At 43.0% G+C, this 22,144-nt stretch overlaps 1 protein-coding gene across 3 annotated transcripts in view; it reads left to right on the forward strand.

Annotated features, from left to right (window-relative positions):
- JARID2 (jumonji and AT-rich interaction domain containing 2) overlaps positions 1–22,144 on the forward strand; it is a 666,167-nt gene that overhangs the window by 193,996 nt on the left and 450,027 nt on the right. For all 3 annotated transcript variants that reach the window (XM_078687918.1, XM_078687917.1, XM_078687919.1), the window contains exon 2: positions 20,056–20,188. In XM_078687918.1, coding sequence (XP_078544044.1) covers positions 20,056–20,188 — 133 coding nt within the window. The remainder of the gene's footprint in view (positions 1–20,055; positions 20,189–22,144) is intronic.

Genomic DNA, 22,144 nt, shown 5'->3' on the forward strand with positions numbered 1-22,144 from the left:
GTGTGCCCCTGTTGCCTGCTTGTGCTGTGTGGGTGTGTGTGGAAGGCTCTGTGTGGGTGTGTGGGGGGCTTTGTGTGGCTGTGTGTGTGGGGGGCTTTGTGTGGCTGTGTGTGGGGGGCTCTTTGTGGCTGTGTGTGTGGGGGGCTGTGTGTGTGGGGGGCTCGGTGTGTGTGTGTGGGGGCTCTGTGTGTGTTTGTGTGTCATTTGCGAGAGATAAAGCTAGTGGCATTGTAAATGACAATGCCATTTATTTATGTTAAAAAAACATAAATAAAAATAATGTCAAGAGCAATGCCAATAGCTCTAACTTTAACAAAGGCAAAACCATTGCATTGTAAATGCTTGTTTTATTTTGTTTTTCATCACAGAATACAGGTATAAATGTTTATCGTGCTGCTTGGTATTTAGGTAGCATTGGTGGACGATTGGATGGGGTTACTGTATACAGACTACAAAACATGCAAGACACAAACTAACGTGGGTTGGAGCGCTAAAGGGTGCAGCTTTTTCGGTGTATTAGAAGTGGTGATAGTGGTTGAGAATGCTTATGTGGCGCTCCCACAAATTAGACTCGCCCGTGGAATTACTGGTTTGTTTAGGACCACGTTTGTTTTCAGACTGTTGCTACCTGGGCTTGGCCGGAGTCATTCCACACATTAAAGGCCCAACATATTTCAAATCTGACTCATAGGAATTCTGCATCATTGTGGTTTATAATATAAAGTCATTCCCAGTGAGCTTTGAAATTATTTTCACAGTAAGCCAGCAGTATTGAGGTTAGTGGATAGCAATTCTAGGGCTTCATTGAAAAATCACATTGTTTTTCATGAGGCAGAACTCCTTGGCTACACTGCTAACAATAGAGGTTGTTTTTTTTATTTTTTATTATTATACTATGTCTTATAATGCTGAAAAAACGTTGATTGCCTACTTATGTGATCCTGTGGATTCTCCCTCTAGACCACCCATCTTTCATGGCAAGAGGTTACTGATTTAACGGTTCCATAAAGTGTAGTTTTTTAGGTCGAGGACCGAAGGCTGGCTTGCCAGCCGGAATTCGGAGATTTAATGTCTTTCAGTAGGGTGCTTAAACCCACCTCTCTCCTCGTCTCTCCTCCATTGGCTGGCTTCCTAAACGGAGGCCAGCAATTGGAGGAGAGAGGCGTCACTCGAAAGAAGCTCCGTCTCATTCGGATTCGGGGCGTGTTCGTGCTGTTCTTTCCACCTTTTAGCCACGCCCCTTTTTCGAATGCCGAACACGCCCCCGAATCCGGAATTTGCCGATCTTTGCGGCCGCCATTTTTTTTTCTCGGTGAACGCTGGCACGAGTGGATCCTGCTGCGGCTCCAGAGTCTCTGCGTCTGCTGGTGAGGATCGTCTTGTCTGCCGTTTTTCCTCTGCCACCCTGTTTGTGCATCCAGATCTCTCGCCCCCCCTTCCCTTCGCCCGCAGCTCTCCTTCCTCCCGCTCTCGCCCCACCTCGAGAAGCACACAATTTTTTTTTGTAATTTAAATAACGTGGTCGTGTTTACTTCGCGTGCTTTCAACAAAACTGATTCTTGCGACTCAGGCAGCCACAAAGTTCGGGGGCCGGTGCCAAATGCCATGGTGCTGAGAACTAAGACGCAGTTTACATTAGGTTGGGCCCTTCTACGATGCCACCTCCTCAGCACACAATGTTAAACACCTATGCAAAAGGTTCACACACTGGGAATCTACTGGCAAGCACAGTGCCCGGCAACGTCTCCATTTCACCATAAGACTGAGTGAAACAACGACTGGTGAAGTTAACTCCAGCACGAACAAAATACAAGTGAGTTCGCTAGGATGACAAACTGCCCTGCATGTTCAAAGGGGGGTGGTGAGGTCCCCGATTTTTGGAAAAGTCACATTTTGGTCCAACCGTGTAAAGTTAAATAATTGTATGAAAAAAAGCATCCGCCTTGCTTTTATAGCTCTATCACAGTCTATAAAGTGGCCCTTAAATATGATTTTTAGTCATATGGGGCCAGCTCGCATGGTGAATAATGTAAAAAAACAACACACATGCCAGCACGGGAAGCAGAGAGAAGGATCGGAGCTTCATGCTCAATAAAATTAGAAGATTTTAGACACGAGTGGTTAGTGGAAAACATCTTCACTAAATAAGCAATTTGGATATTAATCACAAAATCAGTTCAAACATTGGAAAATGAGTGCCAAGGCGTAAATATAAATTTTCATACACAGCTGTTTCCACACAGAAAGTCCAGTTGTTGGTATTCAATACCCCGCCACAACCCTCGTTTGCTTGTCTTTTGCTTTGCTTTTCCACCCTAATTACAGCCAAGCCTCAGAGAATACACTGAGCAAGGCCTAAGAGCGAGATTTCCAGAAAGAGTACAGTAAAGTGCTCTTTAAATGTCGGTAGAATAAATGCAAGCATACATCCACTGCTTCTCGTTGCCTTTGAGGCAAAAGAACAGCTGAACACGTGGGAGCTTCATTGAGGCAGCCGGCCCTCTGTGAAGGGAGCAGCAAGGAGGGGATGCCTCAACCAATCAAGCGCAGCTACTCACAACCTACTGTACGATTACAACACAGGCCAAAGGGCAGAGCTAGGTCTTTTCGCATTACACAGGGTGAGCAGTGTGTGAGTGTGTAGGGTGAGCAGTGTGTGAGCGTGCAGGGTGCACCTCCACAAAACTCGCGCTATATACGGCTGAAAAATAGCACTAGGCGAGGCTAATGAAATTCAACAGTACTGCGAAAGCATGGCTTACATTACAAAGTCTTGCAGTTGCCCATTGTGAATGACAATGCCATTTATTTAACGATTAAGCTATTGGCAATGTAAATGACAATGCCATTTATTTATGATTTAAAGAAATGTCATGAGCAATGCCAATAGCTCTACCTTTAATGATGCTGAGACCATTGCATTGTAAATGCGGTTTTTTTAATATTCAAGAAGAACTTTTGGTTGTCCAGTTTAAACACAAGATGTATGACTTTTCTCGTGTCTTAGGACATAATCGCAACAGCCTCTGCATGAACTTGCATCAAATTATCTCTATAGTCATCTTCACAAAGATAAAAACTTGTGTAATCACAGAGTGAAAGTGGAATGAGTTACTGAAAAGAAAGTTATGTCATTAATACATTGAACAAAAGATGAGGTTTCGTATGGTGGACAAAGATCCTAGTGTCTTGGTTATGGCACTATACATGTGAGTGGTCTCAACAGGCTATTTGAATACTGACTCTAAGTGAAGAAATGTGATGGAGAAACTGGACTACTAATTATTGACCTCATCAAAAATTGGTGCTGAAAATTCTCTCCTTGTTATTTGGAAAGAGCGTAGCAATCCATGTTCTATTACAACCATGGCATGATGTGTAGATCCATCCCTAGATCACCATTATTCAGGACAGCTACAGATTCCACAGTGCAACCCACCCACACTGGGTTCACTTGAAATACCTGCTGGTCTTTTTCAGCTTTTTCTATGAATTATTTGAATGGGCTGAGCATACCAATTGGATTAGTTTGACCGTTAAAAGATTACGCAAGGGGCGGGGTTAAATGCTATGCCTAGCTTGTCAAATGCATAAGAAACAAATCATAGATGGTGAACTGGTAGGTGGGAAGTATATCGGATGACATTTCAAGCATAAGTCTGAGTTATTCCTAAGTTATTGCTGCTACTCCGAAAATTATCTCCAGAGGTTTTTTATGTTTCCACATTAATGCTATTGAATTTGTTCCAGCGAGGAAACAGAGTTGAGATCATTTACATTGTAGGTTATATGTTTGTCTATAGGTGCTTTATTCTACCCTGAGCTACTTGTGTAAGAAGCTGGTATTAAGCCTAAACTTTAAGAAAGTGAGGCCTACTCACACTTCCGCTGTAAGCACATTCCAGAACTTAGCTCACTGGCTGAATAGTCTGCCACCTCCCATGGTGACCAATCAGTAGGTTACCAGTTGCATGGTACATTTTTGTTAGATAACAGCCAGCTGGCTGGGGGCATACTTCATCACTGAGGAATTGTTCGGCCAGTCTCGGTGATGAAGTAATGTATTGTAACATTTATATAGTGTGTCACCCCTCAAATGAGGTCCCAATGCACTCTGATTTGCTTTGGGATACTGGGCACTATTTTTAATGCATGGGCGATAAAGCTCCTAGTTGTAGATAGAACTATTGAAGATGTATTAAATGAGGTGCTAGAGGTTTGGAAATAATGCTATAAACATGGTGCAGTGCCATAGCTATGCATAAGCAAGAGATGTGTAAGACGTGTGACAAAAACAGTCCCTCAAATAGATACCTACCCTTCTGTTTAGGAATAAATATTTGTTTTGTGTGGGGGGGGGGCAAGCAACGTTTTTAGTGTCTCTGGAATTCAAAATGATAGTAAATAATTAATGCAGCAACAATTAACACTGATGTTTTGACCATTTGAACTGAGCTGTTTCCTCAAGTTTTAGATTTAAAAAAAAAAAAAATTTAGGGATAGTTCAGCATGAAGCCAAACAATGAAAAAGCTCTGGTACTGTGTTTATCCTGAAAAAAGATGCACCAAGCTGTGGCTTGCATTATACACAGTGCTTTGAAGTATCTAGAACTAATCCATGTGCTGCTGCAAGAAAAGGCAAATTATTACTCTAGAGCTTAAATTTAAGAAGGTGCCTAGCAGCTGGATTGTTAATTTTTTGTAGTTTCTTAATTCCATGGAGAGAGTCTCCAAGGTATACTCTGATAGCAGTCTAGATGGGAGAATAGTAGGTTGATGGCGGCTTTTACTCTTTGAGGGAAAATTAGATGAGGAAAAACGGGATGTAGCTCATTATGCTAAAGGATATACTTGCAACTTAATTCCCTTCAGGTATCCGAGTGTGAAGGGATTGGAGGTAGGCTGAGATCTTTTGGTCTGATGATGGATGGGAGGTAGCTGGTCCGTTTTTGAAAGGTCAGTAACTTAGTTTTTGGCATGTTTATCTTGAAGTGATTGATTTGAGCAGCAACTAAGACTCATTGGCTAATTGGGAAGGATTCCGAACTAGAAGGGTTCTCAAGTTTTAGTCTAATTTGCTTGTTGACAAAGTTTTTGAAGCCAATAAGGCTGAAGCTTTAACCTATTACACAATCATACAAACAACATAAACATCAAAACAATTTACCTGGTTAGTGATGCTGTCTAGGAAAACGTCTGCTTGACCTGTTAGTGGATAGTCAACCACCCTGCTCAGCCAAAATGGCAAAGCCCTTTGCCATAACCAGCTCAGGCTGTCCAGCTGCAGGAAGGATATGGTTTCTGTTTGTCGTCTACGGAGAACTTCTGTACAAGATGGTGTAACTTTAGAGGATAGCATGAATTCATTAAGCATTTTTTTTTAAAATGGCCGCTATTTGGCCGTAGCCCCGAGTTCACCTGTCTTCATGAAAATTATTGTTTTCTTAGTAAAACGCTGCAGCCAAGATTTATCTTCTTTACCCTATTCTTTATAACGGACGTCAGAAATTATTTAATCCACCGCAATGAGGCATAAAGCCCAAGAAAGGATTCGGGTGAATATGTAATGGCCAAGTGTTATTTGTGAATTATAGTCTAGTTTGCCAGTCGACAGAATTCGAAAATTGCTCGACCTGTGGGGATTTACTGTCTGGAGGGTTTAGGATTTCATGAAGTGTTTATCTTGGCAGGGCAGCAAGGGCAGCGGCACGCGGTGTGGTCTCCGCAGCTCGACACTGTAACTGGCGCAACCCGAGTTTAGGGGTTCCCTGGATACAAATTAATGGTTAATTGCTACTTCGCCGTGGCTGGGTGTCTTCTGTCCGACTGTCGTACGTCCGTAGCGTGAAAAGGGCAGCACTTGGGTCCCTACCTTGTTCCAGGAAATCAGGCAGTGTGTTTTTCTACGGCTTTGCACGCCATGCGTTTCTATCTGTACTGGGTTAGTGGGATCGGGTTGACGGACATGTTTATAAACAAGGCTCCTTGTCACCACAAGAGATTAAACTCCTGCAACTCCGATTCGATCGACTGCCGGCGCTGAAGGCTTGCCTGCTGCGTTGTCACGCTTCTGGAGAGAACCTAATCAGACGAGCAACAGGGTTCTGAATTAAACAATAGCACATTCGTTGCATAGTTCTGATTGTGTCCACCCCCCCCCCACCCCCCCAATGCAAACAGACCATTTTGTGGCCATATAATAAGGTAACCGCAAAATGGCTGAAGAAAAACGTCGTATACCCATCTCTATTAGCCCTGCTTCAACTCGCCATGGGAGTGAAGGTTTTCTATGAGCAAATATGAGATTTATAGCTGTGGAGCAGGCGTCTGGCGAAACCTTTTTTTTTGAAAGAGAGAAAGAAAGAGAGAGAGAGAGAGAGAGAGAGAGAGAGTGAGTGTCTACATACATCTCATGAGAAAGTAATTTACAATACACTAGGACATATTTCGCGACATATATTGGACATGTCTAACACTGAAAGCAAACAATAGAGCGGAAGCAACTCTGATATCGAGTGCTGCAGGGATCTCGAACACTTCAAAAATGGGAAGATCGGTTGGAAGTGACCACTGCGTTCACCTAGGGTGCCACACATCTGGCATCCACTGTGGGTCGCTGGAAAGAAAATTGCAAGTCCATACCATTATAAATGGAATGGTGCACCGGAGAGGTCCTTATCCAAATGAATGATCAAAGCAGTTTATGATGAATATTCCTTTTTATTTTATTTTGCTTCTTCTTTCATGTTCAACATCAAATCCTTCTATGGAATGCTTCCACTTAATTCATATGTTGATGGACTACAGAGATAATATTCATCCTCCTTGTGTTGGAACATGTATAGCCAACAAGTCCTTAAGATTTATTTAATCCTTACGTATAGTAATGGGTTACATTTACCAGTCAGTAGCACCTCAAATGTACCAGTGCCGTCCTTGCCTTTAACTGAATAAGCTCACTTATGTTGAGTTTCAAAGTTGAACTTGAAGATGGTGACTATTACTTTAAGAATTCTATTTTAAAGCGAACAGCAGTTTGGTCCATTTCTATTGGTTCACATTATGCTCAAGGCAAAATACCTACAGCTTGCTACTCCTAATATGGAGCCTTTGCTTGAAATTGGAGTGCGTCTTATTCCAATATAACACTTCTCTGACTACCACTCAAAAAGAGGATTCTTCTCTAGCCCTCACAATCATAGACTGGGCATTCTATATGTGGGGTCCTCTCGGTACCAGATAAGAAGAACTAGGCACTATCAGCCTTCCAGACCCTTTTCTTCAGCAGCTTTGCTGGTCACCATCCTGTTATTTCTGCAAGACTTGGTGGCTGGCTTTTCATGGTATTGGCGGGTGGCAAATGGGACCAATTACCACTTTCTCAACAGTCTATTTTCCATGAACCTTCCTTTAAAAAATCCTGAAAACCTCCTCTTTTTACAGCACGTTAGCGCTACTTTTACTATCCTTATGCTCAAACTGTAGGGCTGGGACACTCCTCAGAATATCGTGCGTTTTTTTATAAATTTGTACATTCATATTCTTAAAGCACATACTATTGTCACTAGTGTGGTTCATTTGGATACTGGAGCTAACCCAGAATTAGACCTCTTAAAAGAACAAATTATTTTCTACACTATTAACAGGAGATTTTTGACCAGCACCCTCCTATGTACTGGCAGCCAGTGTAGATCTTTCAAAGCTGCTGAGGCAGATAATCGTCTGGGGAGTTTCAAAACCAGTCTGGCTGGTATGTACTGAACAACTTGGAGTTTTTGGAAAGTCTGTTTAGAGGATCCAGCATACAGACTGTTACTGTAGTCCAGTCTGAAAGTTGTAAGTGCACATGCCACTGTCTTTTTGGCCACCAGTGGAAGAAAATCAAAACATTTTCTCAGTGATTTTATTCAATTGAAACACATGCCAGCTCTTCAAGGGACTATGGGCTGAAAAATAGGGAGGCATCAAATGTAACTCCCCGATTTGCTTACGACCTCCACAGTGGCAGTAGCGGCTTGGGGGCCTGAGTCTGGCCACCATTTGCCTGTGGCAACAAGATTGGACATGGTAAGATGCATGACCTCGTTTTTTTTCTTTTTGGTATCACATTTTAGATTTATCTTAGATACTGTTAATTACTCTGAGCTGCTTCCAGTCCACTTTTTGCCCAGTGTGCCACTCCAGGCAGGGAGCAACAATGGGTAAAGTGGACGTAATCATGCTCCAGAAAGAACAGCCCAGCCTGAAGTGCCAGACCATATTTCTCTAATTTGGAACACAAACCATGCCAGACCGGTTTCAGCCTTGTTGTGCCTCACCAGTGAGGTATTGCTCGAGTCCCGTGGCACCCACTGAGTGACCAACATTTGTGAATATCCGTCCCACACTGAGAAACAAACCCATGACGGCTGGAATACTAGAGATCATCTCAGCCTCTCTGAATTATTCTGAGTCACATTCCAGGCCATTTATTTCACCCATTGTTCCAGCCCAGAGAGTAATGAGATGCCAATCACACTTTGTCCTGCTTTTTTAGGAACAGACCAGCCTGAACTGCTGGGCCACATCCTCTTTGAAAAAGAGCAAAAGCTATACCAAGTGGTTTCGGCTCACCACTTGGTTCAGGCACTTTTAGTCCAGTCAGCATGAAAAACGTCCCAGCACCCTTGCCTCTAAATGTATGAAAGTTGTAAAGATCCATTGGTATATAAAAAACGTTTTCAGCTTGGACTGTATTTCACAAGCGGTCAGATATGATGAGTGTTTAGGAGTGCCGTGGATGATGTCTTTTGCGGAAAGTATGTTTACCGTTTCCCTAGTGTGCAGGGGATATTGCTTCGCCCGTCGCTTTGTTGCTCTTTCTGCAGTCCTTTGATTATCGCTCAACCCCGAGGCATCGTGAAGATCTCCCAGCCGTGCCCTCACTGGACCCCACCATAATGTTTAGAGTCAGATCTGCAAACTGTTATCTTTAAGAAAAAAACAAGGCCGCCTCTCATTGGTCTTCGTAGCCCGGAGCTTCGTGAAGACGGGGGAGTCCTGAGTTCTTACAAGTTTATCTGGTGCCCTGGCAAGAGATTTCTGTAAATATGAACCCCCTCCCTCTGCAAGAGGACTGTGTATATGCAATACATGCATTTCATATCGGTTTAAAATTCTGTTCACAAAACTTTTCTGGTTTGCATCCTGTGTTTGCCTGATGTGTGATTTAATTGCATCCTGGATTGTGTATGTACATTTTACCTTCCAGTGTATTTTTAATTTTCCATGTACCTGCTAATATAGTTTTAGAATAGATGTATGCATAAGTGGGCCTCACGCGGTTTCCTTAAGAGACTCTTCCCTCTGCTGGTGAACAGAAGCGGATTTCTGCTGTAGTGCCGTCAGCACTAGACCCTCAAGATGGGCCCCAGACTGCATAGTTTTAAAGTCCAATGCAGGCATCATTTACGGCCCTGGGTTACCTTGTCTCATCTCTTGTGAGATCACGATTGCCGAAACTGTTTTATAGAATGGTTACAATACAAATAGTTGCTTATTGGTATCTCTTGAATAAGTGACCTGCTCTGCACTCGGGGTAGAATGCTGATGGCGTGGCACATGTTTCCACGTGGTGGACTCTGTTTTTGTTAGTTGATAACCGGAGTGTTTGGACCGAGACAAACGGTTGGATTAGGTTGTGTTGAAATGTATATATTATTGTTACTATCTCGACGTCTTCCTCGTTAATTTTAACAATCTGGCCGTCTATGCACTTGTTTCATTTTTATGCGCTTTAACTGTTTTGTCTAACTGTATATAGAGTCTGTTGGGGAAAGGTTTGAGCAAAATCGTGGCGGGGGGGGGGTTTGGGGAGTTGAAGTTCAAGCATACGCAGGAGACGGCCCCGGCTCCCTCCCCCTTTCTGTTCTTCGAGTTGAGTTGAAGGTCAGACTAGTCGGTTCAGGTTTCTGCTGTGTTTCGGTTGTTAGTTTGGAGTGAAAGATGGCGGCATCTTTGGAGATTTACGTCAGAGCGCACGCCGGGGTCGTGCATCCTTTTTTTTTTTTATATATATAAACACGTGTGGGGCTATCTGCTAAATTATGTATGCTGTGGGCTGTATCGTTGTTTGCCCTCAGGGTGCACTCTGACACGGACGAACTAAAAGTAACCGTGTGCAGTCCATTCTTAAGTACTGGTGCAGAGCGAGTCATCTACTTCCGGGGTATATCTATCGGGTTTACACTTCCACATGCGCATTAAACCCAAATGTCGCAGTTCTATAAATGAGCCCTCCAGGTGCCTACCACAAGCCCTCTCGTCCTGCCTTCTTTGATGACCTTGAACCCTGTGTGGCTCTCCCCTTACCGACTACACGCGCACAGCTTAGTCTGCCTGCAAGCGTGCTCAGTAAACACCTAAATGCTCACCTAGAAGCGCATCCGGTTTCCCTCTGTGCGCACCGTGGCCGCGCCGCCATAGCGGGCTCCGCCGTCGTGCTTTTGCTATTTTGCCAGCTCATTTCACACTGTGTGGGAGTCGGGGACTTTCGGGCAGACGTATTCTTCGTCTTTGGCGTTTTTTTTCGTTTTCATTATTGCTGAGTTTCCTTTCACCTACTCCGACAACTGGGTCAGGTGTTCGGGCGGGGAAGACCCTGTGTAAGTGGAGCCGCGCCAGACAGTGACTCACGGCGCGCGCTAGATGCAATGAAAACAATGTGCAAGCCCTTCCAATGAAGCTGTTCAGCGTTGGCCTAGTAACCGTATTTACGCTAATGAAAACACATGGCATTTGTCCAGGGCACGTTGTGCCTTCGAGGCATGTGTAGTACTTAGTACTTCTGTTTTCCAAAGGCAAGGTCTCTCCAGTCTAAAGGTCGGAACATTTTGAGAGATGAATGTCTGTTAATATTTTGCTATGAACGGTTCATTAAAATAGCCGTTGATAGCAAAACCATGTAATTCTTGGAGGTCACCGTGTTTCATAAATCCTAGATCGACTGATATTTGTGAGGAGGTAGCAGTCTTTTTAAGGCCTCTATTTCCGTCATATAGTAATTTTTAACGTACTCCAATCTCCCTTGAATGCACTGCTTGTTGAAACCCAGAAGTAGACGGGAAGTCCTCAGGTTCACAGTTAAAAAAACAAAAACAAAAAAAAAAACTTTCCTGTTCAGGGGCAGCCAGAAGTAAATTGACCCAGTGATGAGAACTTTGAGTTTAGGGCTCAGCCTCCAGATGTGTTTAACATTGAGATTATCTACCTTCAGTGTTGTATCCCTGATATGGAGCTTTGAGGGATTGAGTCCTTGCTTTTATACACCGGAGAACACTAGCCCAAAAGGCACTGTTTTAAATCCATTAAGGCTCTGCATGAGGTCCATTTGTTGACGGCCGTGTCACGCATCTCTCCATCTTGGTTCATCAGTTTTGCTGCACCTTCTGCACAAAAGTATTCAGTGAACCATTCAGTGCCTGATTACCCATCATTTCATTTGCCTCCCAACAAATTATTCTGCCCAGATAAGATGGTGTTCCCCAAAGGGGGCGCTTCTCTGCCATGTTTGAGGACTGGAACAATCTGCTCCTAGAAACAATACTTTGAAACTCACTATTGATCCCAGTTGACTTGTTGGAGTTGATGAAAGAAATATCATTTGGGTACGGCCAGTTCACCTGTAGACAGTGGTGGATGTGGCTCAGTGAAAAAGTCCTTTTGTGGGTGAAGTTTTTCCTCTTTCTCTAAAATCTTCCACCCAATCGTCTGTATGATTTGTGATTTTATTTAAAAAAAAAAATGCTCCTCATCATATTTTATATCGGGCAACTCACCTCTTTAGTTTGTGGGTGATTGAACTAGATAAAAGGCCATTCTGAGTTCATGCTCATGTGTACTATGAAATTACTTTTCCCTTCCAGATGTGCAACAGTGTAGCAAGGGTGTACCAAATCAGTTTGAAGTGTGTGTGTCTAAAGTAGTATGTTGTTGTTTATGGTGGAATCGTTTGAGATCTATGGAAAAACGTGATTACTCCTATCGACCCTCACCCGCTCTCACTTGGCAATCAGTTTATCTTGCAGGGTGGTTCGAGAGAGGGTAATCATTAACTTAGTTTCTTAAGGATACTCTCCTGCAGTCATCCTCTTGCATTTGTAAAGAGTCTGAAGTTGACTGAGGAACGAGGATCCCCAGTTGGACAACACACTATATTGAAAGTCCTTCTGCTATCCTCCGCTTTGGATCACCCCTGTCCGTCCTTGGTTCAGTGATGATCAAGAGACCTCTCTTTTGTATATGTTCAGTCTGATAAGCGATGAAGGTACCTGTCCATGCTTTCCAGAGGTCAAAGAGGGATGAACCACTCTGTTTTCTCACCTATAACGTTCAGAGGCACAACCAGTGTAAGGACTCCACTAGAGTAGTGTGAATTGTATATAGAAAAAAAGAACAAATCCCAGGTCAGCTATATTTTCACACGTGGTTTAGTGCATAAGGGACCACACAAAATTCCGGCCAACATGTGCTTGACAAAACACCTACCCCTATTGTATTAACATTTCACTTTTACGCTTCAAATGCCAGTGCAAATAAACCGGGAACAAAACGTCAGTGCAGATCATTCTCTGAAGTTCAACATGTGATCTTGCCAATTTACCAATTACATGAACTGAAATGGAAATATTGATATTAATGTACTGTATGCTTGCAGTGGGTCTTGTTTACTTTAGAAGCCCTATCCACACATGGAAGCTGTTGGCAGTGCACTCTGAACTTCACTTCATGCTAACTTCTGATTGAGCAAACAATAGTTTCTATACAAGTGGTAATGGAGTTTCAAAACGCTAATCTTTCCCTGTGCTGTGACTACCCATATGATGCACGTTTTTAACCATAGACTGTAAACTCATTTAAATAGGAGGACGGAGGAATAGCTCCCCTCTAGTGTTAATTTTCCCAGAGTGTTAATTTTCTGTGTTTCTGTAATGCATGTGCATACCCAAATATTTTACAAGTCTATTTTAATCAGAATTGCCTACTGTACAGTGATTCGATTAAGACTGGAATAATTTTAACTTCCATTATGTTTTAAGTTAATAAAAATCCTTGCCTTATTGAAAATCCAGAGGGGGCTAACCTTTTGTAAGTTTATCATTTGCAAGGGTGGGTATGTTCTGTATTTTTGTACATCCTTGAACCATAAACTATTAAATGGTTAGAGCTTCATCTGCTAGCATCAATAAGTGACGCCAGCTATGTGGCTGCACTTTTTGCACCTGCTCGATGCACCCAGCAAGGGCCTGTAAAACACTTGTGCAGGCTTACCATCTCTTGGGCTTGTTGAGTCCATCTATCACACTGTTTGATTTGGGTCTTCCTCATTTTAAGGTCGAGCCTACAACAGCGCTTGCGCTCTCACCTGAGAGGCGTATTGTGTATACTAAAAGGTTTGGATCGCAACAGCTCTGCTTTGCTGACTCAGCGCATCCCAAGCGTTGCTTCCTTTTCTTTCTGCGGCACATGGACCAGGCACAGATTGATTTAACTTAATTAGTGCCCCTGCACTGCTCACGCTGTGATTGAGATTCTATTTCTTTCTCCAAGCCCCCCTCATCTTGCTGTCCATTATTGCTGTTCCATCCCCCTCGCCTCCTTCGTATTACTTTCCCCCTTCCATTGTTGCTGCTCCCACCATCCTCTCCCCCTCGTCCCTCATGCTACTCCCCTAACCACTGTCTGTTGTACTTCTCCCCACCTCCACTTCCATACTCTTCTTCTGTGGCTTGCCTCCCCATGCTTTTTTTTAAAAACATGTTGCACTGCAGTGCAACATGGCTTAAAAACAAAAGCGCTGTGATGCAGTCAGCCTGTGTTTTTCCTTTCCCTTGACTAAGCCATTTTGCACACCACCTCCGGCTGCTGTGCAACATGTCTAAAAAAGCATTGTCAAATCTAATAGATCTGACATACGTGAGACCTATCGGCTTTGCCATTGCTTGTTTGCTTCTCCTTAATCAAATGCTTGGGCAGTTATTTCCCTCTTGGAAAATTATGTTCAAGAGGTTACTGATGAACTAATAAAGTGCAGGTATGCAAAACATGGCTATTTATGCACTACTGTTCCCTAAATCTGACAGACCACTCTTAGGAGGCAGAAAGCTTTTTATGAACTTGTGCTCTGGAGAGACCACCGTGACCTGAGGTTTTTTCCATGGTGCACATTATCTTTGGGGTTGACACCGAGGTGAGAGCAAGAGAAATCAATCTAGCTAGACAGCATGTGGCACGGTCTGCTAAGCCAATAATAGAGACTATAGATGGCCCCATTTCTGAAGATAGATGTGACTGTTGTTGATGCCTTGTGTGGACATGGCTGTAAGGGATATCCTTGCTGGGTGTGGTCACATCCTACTTCCATTGTGCTTGCAATGCTGAACAGCTGCATAACAGCTGCATTTTACTGCTGTTCTACAAGACTTGGAGATTTCGTAACCTGTCACTGATAAGGTCATTCCAGGATTTAGAAGCGAGCTAAGAGAAAGCTTGACTGTGGCTCTGGGGCTGAGTCTGGCAGAGCAAAGTTGTCTGGTAGATATGTGGAAGGTGATGCAGCTGTTGAGTTGAGCACGACGTAGGTTTTGTAGGGCTTTGTATGCGAGTGTTCAGCTTGAAGAGTGCACGTTTGTGAATGGGGAGCCAGTGAATGTTTTTGAGGTGCAGGGTGATGTGTGTGCATGACTGAATCCTGTGCGTGGGTCTGGCTGCTGCTTTTTGTGCTGTCTGAAATATTCCAGTCAGTTGGGTGGTGATATCCATGTATAGAGCATTGCTATAATGCAGCTTGCTGGTTTTTTGGGCTTGGGTGACGGTTATGCGTGTAATCGGGTTCCACTTTAAGATTTTCTTGAGGGTGTGGAAACAGGGGGCAGGTGTGACTGCGTTGACTTGGAACAGCGATTGGCAACCAGCTGGCAACAGCCGGCCAAGGTTTCGGCTTGGAGAGCTGGACAGGGAAGAGGGCCGAGGTCCACTGGCCACCAGATGCAGTTCCATAGGGAGATGTCTGCCATAGACTACTCTTTGGTTTTCTCTGTGTTGAGCTATAGGTAATGGGCCTCTACTGTGTAAGAATTTTGGATGCTGAATTTGCAATTGAAATTGGACAAGTGGCATGTCTGGAATTTTTGGGTCCATGTTTGCTTGCCACCCAGAGAGCCATTCCGACACCAGGGATTTTTGACAACTAGAGGTCCATTGGAATCCAGGTAGCTGTTACTTATGTGGACACAATTAGCCCTTGTGACCCAGATTGCCCTACAAAACTGTGCTTGAAAAACTGTATTTTGTATGAGGGTATTGCTTTGTATTTTGGCCTGGGACAGCTTCCCAATATGAAAACCTACCAACAAGCATGGGCTGACCCAAAGCCCTATTCCAAGTATTAATTTTGACCAAAGTAGGTCTTCCAAACCAGATTGCTACATCTTCTGTAGGTGTTACTTAACAAGGACTTTTCACTTGGGAATGATGATATTTATGTGCAGCCTTCATGAATTGCTGCAGTCTTGTGCTGTACCATTTCACACTTACCTCACTGACACGTGCCATGTCAAAACTCACAAGTTTGTCTTGGATATCTTTCCCACAATCATCTGCAACGTTCAAGAAGCATAGGCAAAGTCATTCGGTCTCGTTTCTTAAAAGCAATGCATATCAATTGGCTTTGCTAATGCCTTTACCGATGCTAGTTTGCAGAGGCTGAATAGCATCAGAAAAAAAGCACGTTGATGTGTACACAATTGTGTTATGTATACACATGTCTTGCTGCTGTGGCAGCCCAGAGTGGTGTCTTGAACATGCACGTCTGTCGTCATGCATGTGCACGCATATTATTTTACTGTGCCAAGATTGCTAATGCCTATTGTGGAGCTGCAAATTATTTTTTTTAATGAATTACGTGATGTGCAAATGTGTATTTTAAGAATGGAGTGACCCGGAAGCAAATTGCAGCTGTTGGCCCATTTTGAAAAGAAAAGTGACAAAAAGAACATAACCTAGAGGGACATGGGCACAACAGAGAAGCTGGTTGGGGGTAGGAAGTCAAAACTGCAGAGCGGAAGGAGCAGTGGGCACACAGGAGAGTGTGGAGGGAGTAGAGGAGCAACATTTTTATTTGAAAAATTGGTGTGACTAGCAATGGCATAGTGATGGAACTGGGGAAGCAACACCGAGAGCAGCAGTGTGTGGAATTGAAGAGGGGAAGGAACCCGAGAGAGAGAGAAAATGCATGCACTCTGTGGAGTGGTGAAAGGCCAGAGGTGCTCCATAGATGGCCATCGAATAAGAAGTGGGAAAATTAGGCAGATAAAGTCATCCAATCAACAAGGACATAGGTCTGACCCAGTGCCCACTATATGTGTTTAAGTATGAAAGGCAATAGTTTTTTTTATAACTGACCTCTAAACCTATGTGGTGGTGAGATCTAAAATGGAGGAATGTAAAGTGCCTTGGGTTGAACAAAAGAAAAAGTATTTCTAATCTACACTATTCCCCTGTAAGCTTCTGACTACTCAAGCATTTTGTGTCTATGCATGTACAGCAACTTTAAGACTAAAGTGCTCATGGTTAAAACTGATTTTATTTGGATTCCTTTTTATTACCAAGGAGATGATGCAGGTCCGCTCATTTGTGATTGCATCTTATTATTTGAACCCTTAAGAATTGGGCCATTTATTTCCGAAAATACATTTTTCTTCGTAACCCGTACGTTTAATGAAGTGAAACCCTGTATTTGTGATGCTGTTATATTATGATACCGCCACTCAACCACGTTACGGTTGTGCCAAATTATGCTGCTTTTTTCGTTGCAATTACTCCAATAAGCAATTTTTAAGACCTCGGAATTAAGCGGCTTGCGTTTTTTTCCCCTTTGGTTTCAACTTTGCCACCGCGTGCCTTAAAGTCTTGGTTTGTGCATAGCCTACTGGAAGGCCGGTGCCCTGTTTTGACTCCATCTTCCAGCTGATTGCTGTGGGTCAGACTAGCAGTGCGGCTTCGAACCGTTTGCTAATAACTTCTTATCTCCAGCTTGCATTCCTTCGGAGTTGTTTTATGGGGGTTTAGTTTTACATACGCAGCTCAGACGGTTACATTTGAACGCTTCCTGCCCACCAACTGCTGGAGCAAATTACCCATCTTTTTCCACTGAAGCATTTATCAAGTCCATTCTGTTGTTCGTTACTACATCTGCTGTTTCCGATGAAAGCTTGTTTAGCAGAAGGCTTTTAGTTACTAGTGGTCAGTGGTTAAAATGGCGCTGGGCAACGTTTTCCCCCCATATTAATCGTTGTGGCTTGCATTATCACCCTGAATGTACATTGCTGGTTTTGACTCGCTTAATTCCATGGATATAATTACCACAATGCCTGAACATTGAGTTTGTGGTGAGCTTGACTTGAAACACTGTACTTGTCCCTTGGTTCTCACTTCTCGTCGGACCAGTATTTATTTCTCTGCTTGGTTTTCTACAGCAAACGTCGCATGTAGTTTCCGGCTCAAATATTTTTTTCCTTTTGAGTGTAGGGTCATAGCCGGATTTTAAATCTTGTACTGTATTGTGGGTGCTTAACTCATTGTAGTTATCAATGGCGTGATTAGTGTCAACATGACACCCTGCCTGTGCGGTAAATTAGTTCTCGAATACCGTCACATTTGTTTGATTCCACATTTAGGAATAGCGCACCCAGCTCGGTTGAAATAACGATCTCCTGAACATGTACTGGTGCGATCTACTATCGCACCCCAATGTGGACTCTGTAATTTTGCTTCCCTAATGAGTTCGCCGTTCTATCCACTGTCGGCGTCTTTAAAATGTGGCCAGAGCACATCGTGAACCTGGAGTGGCGACCCTGCTAATTCTTTTGTGTAGCCATGCAAGGGCCTAATGCACATATGTGCTGAACTTGATTCTCTTGCACCTCCCACATTTAGGCAAATTTAATGCCATCTTCCAGGGAAACATGTTTTTGAGAATGAAACTGAAAATCAAAAAATCAAGCTTTGGTAAAGTCAATAGGTCTTCTTTGCGCCCTATACATTTGATGATGCCTTTTGGAAATACTATGCAGCATGGCCAAAACGGAGAGAAAAAAAAGGCAACATGACACTGCGACTTGTTTCAATATGCCAGCCAGCGCCTACAGAATAACTTCATAGCGGTTATATTTCATTGTTTTTTTTATTTACCAAGCCAACTCTGAACAGTAATAAAAAAAAATTAAAATGTGTGAATGTGCTTTTGTTTTTGTTTGGTTTAAGATTTTTAATTCATATTATTTGTAGTTACTGGAAAGGGCTGAATATAATCTGAGAAGAATGACTAGAAAGACTTGATCAAAGATACCTGTACCATTGGCGACAAATACACCGAAGATGATCGTAAATAAAATCAGGGAATTGTCCTGAAAATTAAATTCCAAAGGGATACCCAAGGAGAACATTGTGGAAGCGAGCTTTCTGAGATATCATTTTGTAATGAAAAGCATGGATTGACTTTAGTCTGATACTTCTTCCAACTCTACATGAAAAACTTTACCAAACATTCAAATGGGCCTTTAACATTGGTTTTTTAATGGTAATTGGGTCATGACGCTGAGTGAACAATTACCTTGTATGTGAGGATGTCATACAAGACAACACGCATACTTTGTTTTGCTGTTCATCTTTGGAAACAAATGCGGGTTGCTGAAACTGGTGCAATGGCTGTTGGCTTCTTGTGTAATATGTAAATGAACAATCCTTGTTGTAATCTTTGAACTTTTTTTAAAACCCATCTGGCCTGTTTAAGCTTTCTCAACTTGGGTTGTCTTCTATACCAAGTATTAAACATTCATTCGTTTTAGGTATCATAAAGTGTCTCATAGTCTGCACTGAAAGTATTTTCGTGGTTTTATACAGAAGTGATGCTGCTCTGTAAGTCACTAAACATTAACTTGTCATGGATTAAAGTGTTGGCCATAAACGTGGGGATCTGGATTATATTTTCCCTTTATGCTTCCAAGAGTATATTCCTGGCTTTATGAACACAACACAGTAGTTGCTCACCTCACTTCCGCCTTCCTCAGAAGCTTGGTAGCAGCGGGTCCTTGACTAGTGTCATGTTAATGGTAAGCTGGGCACACTTCCAATAGGCCTTTACGGCCAATCCCTTGACTAGTCATGAACTTATGCATAGGCTCAATGCAGGATATGCAGAGACAATGTATAGTTTATGGTTAGGAATGGCTATCTATTAGAGTCTCTGTTAAGGTTAGCCATCCACGAATATGTAAATAATACTGTATGGAGTGTTATGGGGGTTTGTGTGTTCATGTGAAATACAAATTTTCTATGATGTATTGTGTGTAGATAAATATGGCCGGGGTTGCTACGACACCTAACCCAAAACGTTCTGACGGTATTTGTGTGTGATCTGAGCGGGGAGGGGGGGGGAGGGGGAGGGGGGAAGGAAGAATGAATGCTGGTGGGAAGACCCCATGGTGGTTGGGAGATCACAGGGTAGATGGTCTGGGATCTGCTATCTAATCAGGGTGTTTGGGGGAGGGGACTCGGCAATACCTGACCATATTCCTAGACCTAAAAAGAAAATTGCAAATGCTTACACAGGAGATGAAACCTTGGCGTGCACCCTGCTTGCCCTGTAACAGTAACTGCCTTTTATTTACTTTACAATTCTAGTCATGGGATCATTAAGGTATTTTCACATCAGTATTTGTATCACGGGGGAGTGGAATTTTCGCTCCTCGCATGTTCACAGTCCACAGTAAGGCAAAACTGCTCAATAAGTTAACGCTCGTCATTGACATCTGCAGTAATCTACAGGTCATTGTTCGCATTCCATCCTTTTAGAGTCGAAACATGTAATAACATTCAGTTTGATAATTGTAGCATGTTATGTACAGTGTTAAGGGACGGCTTAAGAGCGCTATGCAACAAATGTAAAGTTATTTTGAATGCCCTTAGTGGAGCAGCGCCTTTCTGCGTCATTAAAATTGTTATTTTTCGTTTTATTAGGATGACAGTGACGGCATCCCATGGTCGGAAGATAGAATGCTACGTAAGGTCCTTTACCTGTCTCTTAAAGAATTCAAGACCGCTCAGAAGAGACAGACTGATGGCATTAGCGGGATTTTCAAAAGTCCAAACGGTAAGCAGCATGAATAGTGCACAAACCTGACTGGAAAACTGTAACTAACATGTATTTAAGAGATAAAAGATAGTATGCATGAATTTTTATTCTGGTGGTGTTTTGGAGTACTTGAATGTCTCCAATGGCTAAAGTATAGCAGGTGCTTGGATGTTTTCTCCAGTGGGTGGGCGTCCACTGCCTCAACCGGAGATTGGCGGCGGGGATAGGTTTGTGACCCTGGTTTAGTCTCCTCGAGTGCGAGTTGCTCAATATATAGGCATTTGAAAGTGCTACGAAATTTATATGGCAGGATGAAGCACTATATAGCAGCTGGGCCAGTAAATAATTTTAAATGATGACGTAAGCCCTTTCGGTCTTAATTTGCTGCCTGTGCCGAATATAGAAACATCAGTTTGTAGAAAAACTTTTTGGAGGCAATACGATTACATTTCCTTCGCCTATTAAAGGCAACGTGTCGGTCTTAACTCTTTTTTTGCATTAAATCTGCAAAGCGCACACAAACTGCCATTCACAATGGGAAATCCTCAACATTTACATAAATGTTTTAACTTGTGTTTCATGCTCTGCATTTGCGTCGTCTGTTACGAATCCCAGTTCGCATTCTCTGCCAGTCATTGTTGCACGTCTTTGCTGCATGTGGAAAGTTCAAGCGTGGTTCACTTCCACATTACATATGCTGTTCAGCAACATTCTGTCCATAAATAAACAAGAGCACATTGAAGATAAGGTACATTTTCATTCGCAGGCAAGTTTTTTTTTTTTATTTTTTTTTATTTTTTAAAACCTTTATTGTGACAGAAAGCAAATACAATTGCAGGCCAGCAAGAGCACAGCTGGCCAGTATCACAGAGACGGTCAATGCAAATCAATAAATCAAAACACATACATCCCGCCTCCTCAATTCCACATCAACACCCAGGATACTGTCGCACCGTAATGGTACCAGGATAAAAGAGGTTTTGTTTTTTCGTAAAGTTCAGAGATAGAACAGGATCCGATGTCATACAATCTAATAACACCAGAAGTGGGGGATATCACAAATCAGGATATGCACATTCGGGACCACAGCAGGCGGGGCGCAGGCACTAATGCGCACTAAACAGGATAGACAACAAATTTTTTATTACGCCCCCCAATGCAGCACACGCCCGCAGTACCTAAAAAGGGAACTATTATAACATCCCCCACACTGGCTTGAGACATAAGAACATCCGGTAAACCACCCACTACTCGGAATCCCAAAGATAAGAAAAGAAAGAAAAGAAAGAACAAGCATTGGAAATGCAATAGGTCTCGCAATAGAATAGTTAGACATTTTTCTTTTTGCAAATGGAAGAGTGGCGTTGCGTGGATGAGTGGCGTTGCGTGGATGAGTGGCGTTGCGTGGATGAGTTGCGTGTGTGAGTGGCGTTGCGTGTGTGAGTGGCGTAGCATGTGTGGCGTTGCGTGTGTGAGTGGCGTTGCGTGTGTGAGTGGCGTTGCGTGTGTGAGTGGCGTTGCGTGTGTGAGTGGCGTTGCGTGGATGAGTGGCGTGTGTGTGGCGTTGCGTGTGTGAGTGGCGTTGCGTATGTGAGTGGCGTAGCGTGTGTGAGTGGCGTTGCGTGTGTGAGTGGCGTTGCGTGTGTGAGTGGCGTTGCGTGTGTGAGTGGCGTTGCGTGTGTGAGTGGTGTTGGAATGCAATAAGTATCGCATTAGAAAAGTTGTAGTTATTGGTCTTGTAAATGACATATTTTTTTTTTTTTTGCGATGTTAAAATTGCTATATTGATGGCTTTGTCATTTACAATGCCAATAGTTATAACTTTTGCAAATGTGACACCTATAGCATTTGGAATGCAACATGTTTAGTATTTACGTGACTTATATGGCAGCTCTGGTCGTTATGCTACATCTCTAGATAGTTTTATCTTCCGCAAATGTGACACCTATTGTAACACAATATGTGTTGTGAGGG

Source organism: Lissotriton helveticus, chromosome 4_1, assembly GCF_964261635.1.
Source record: "Lissotriton helveticus chromosome 4_1, aLisHel1.1, whole genome shotgun sequence".
NCBI lineage: Eukaryota > Metazoa > Chordata > Amphibia > Caudata > Salamandridae > Lissotriton > Lissotriton helveticus.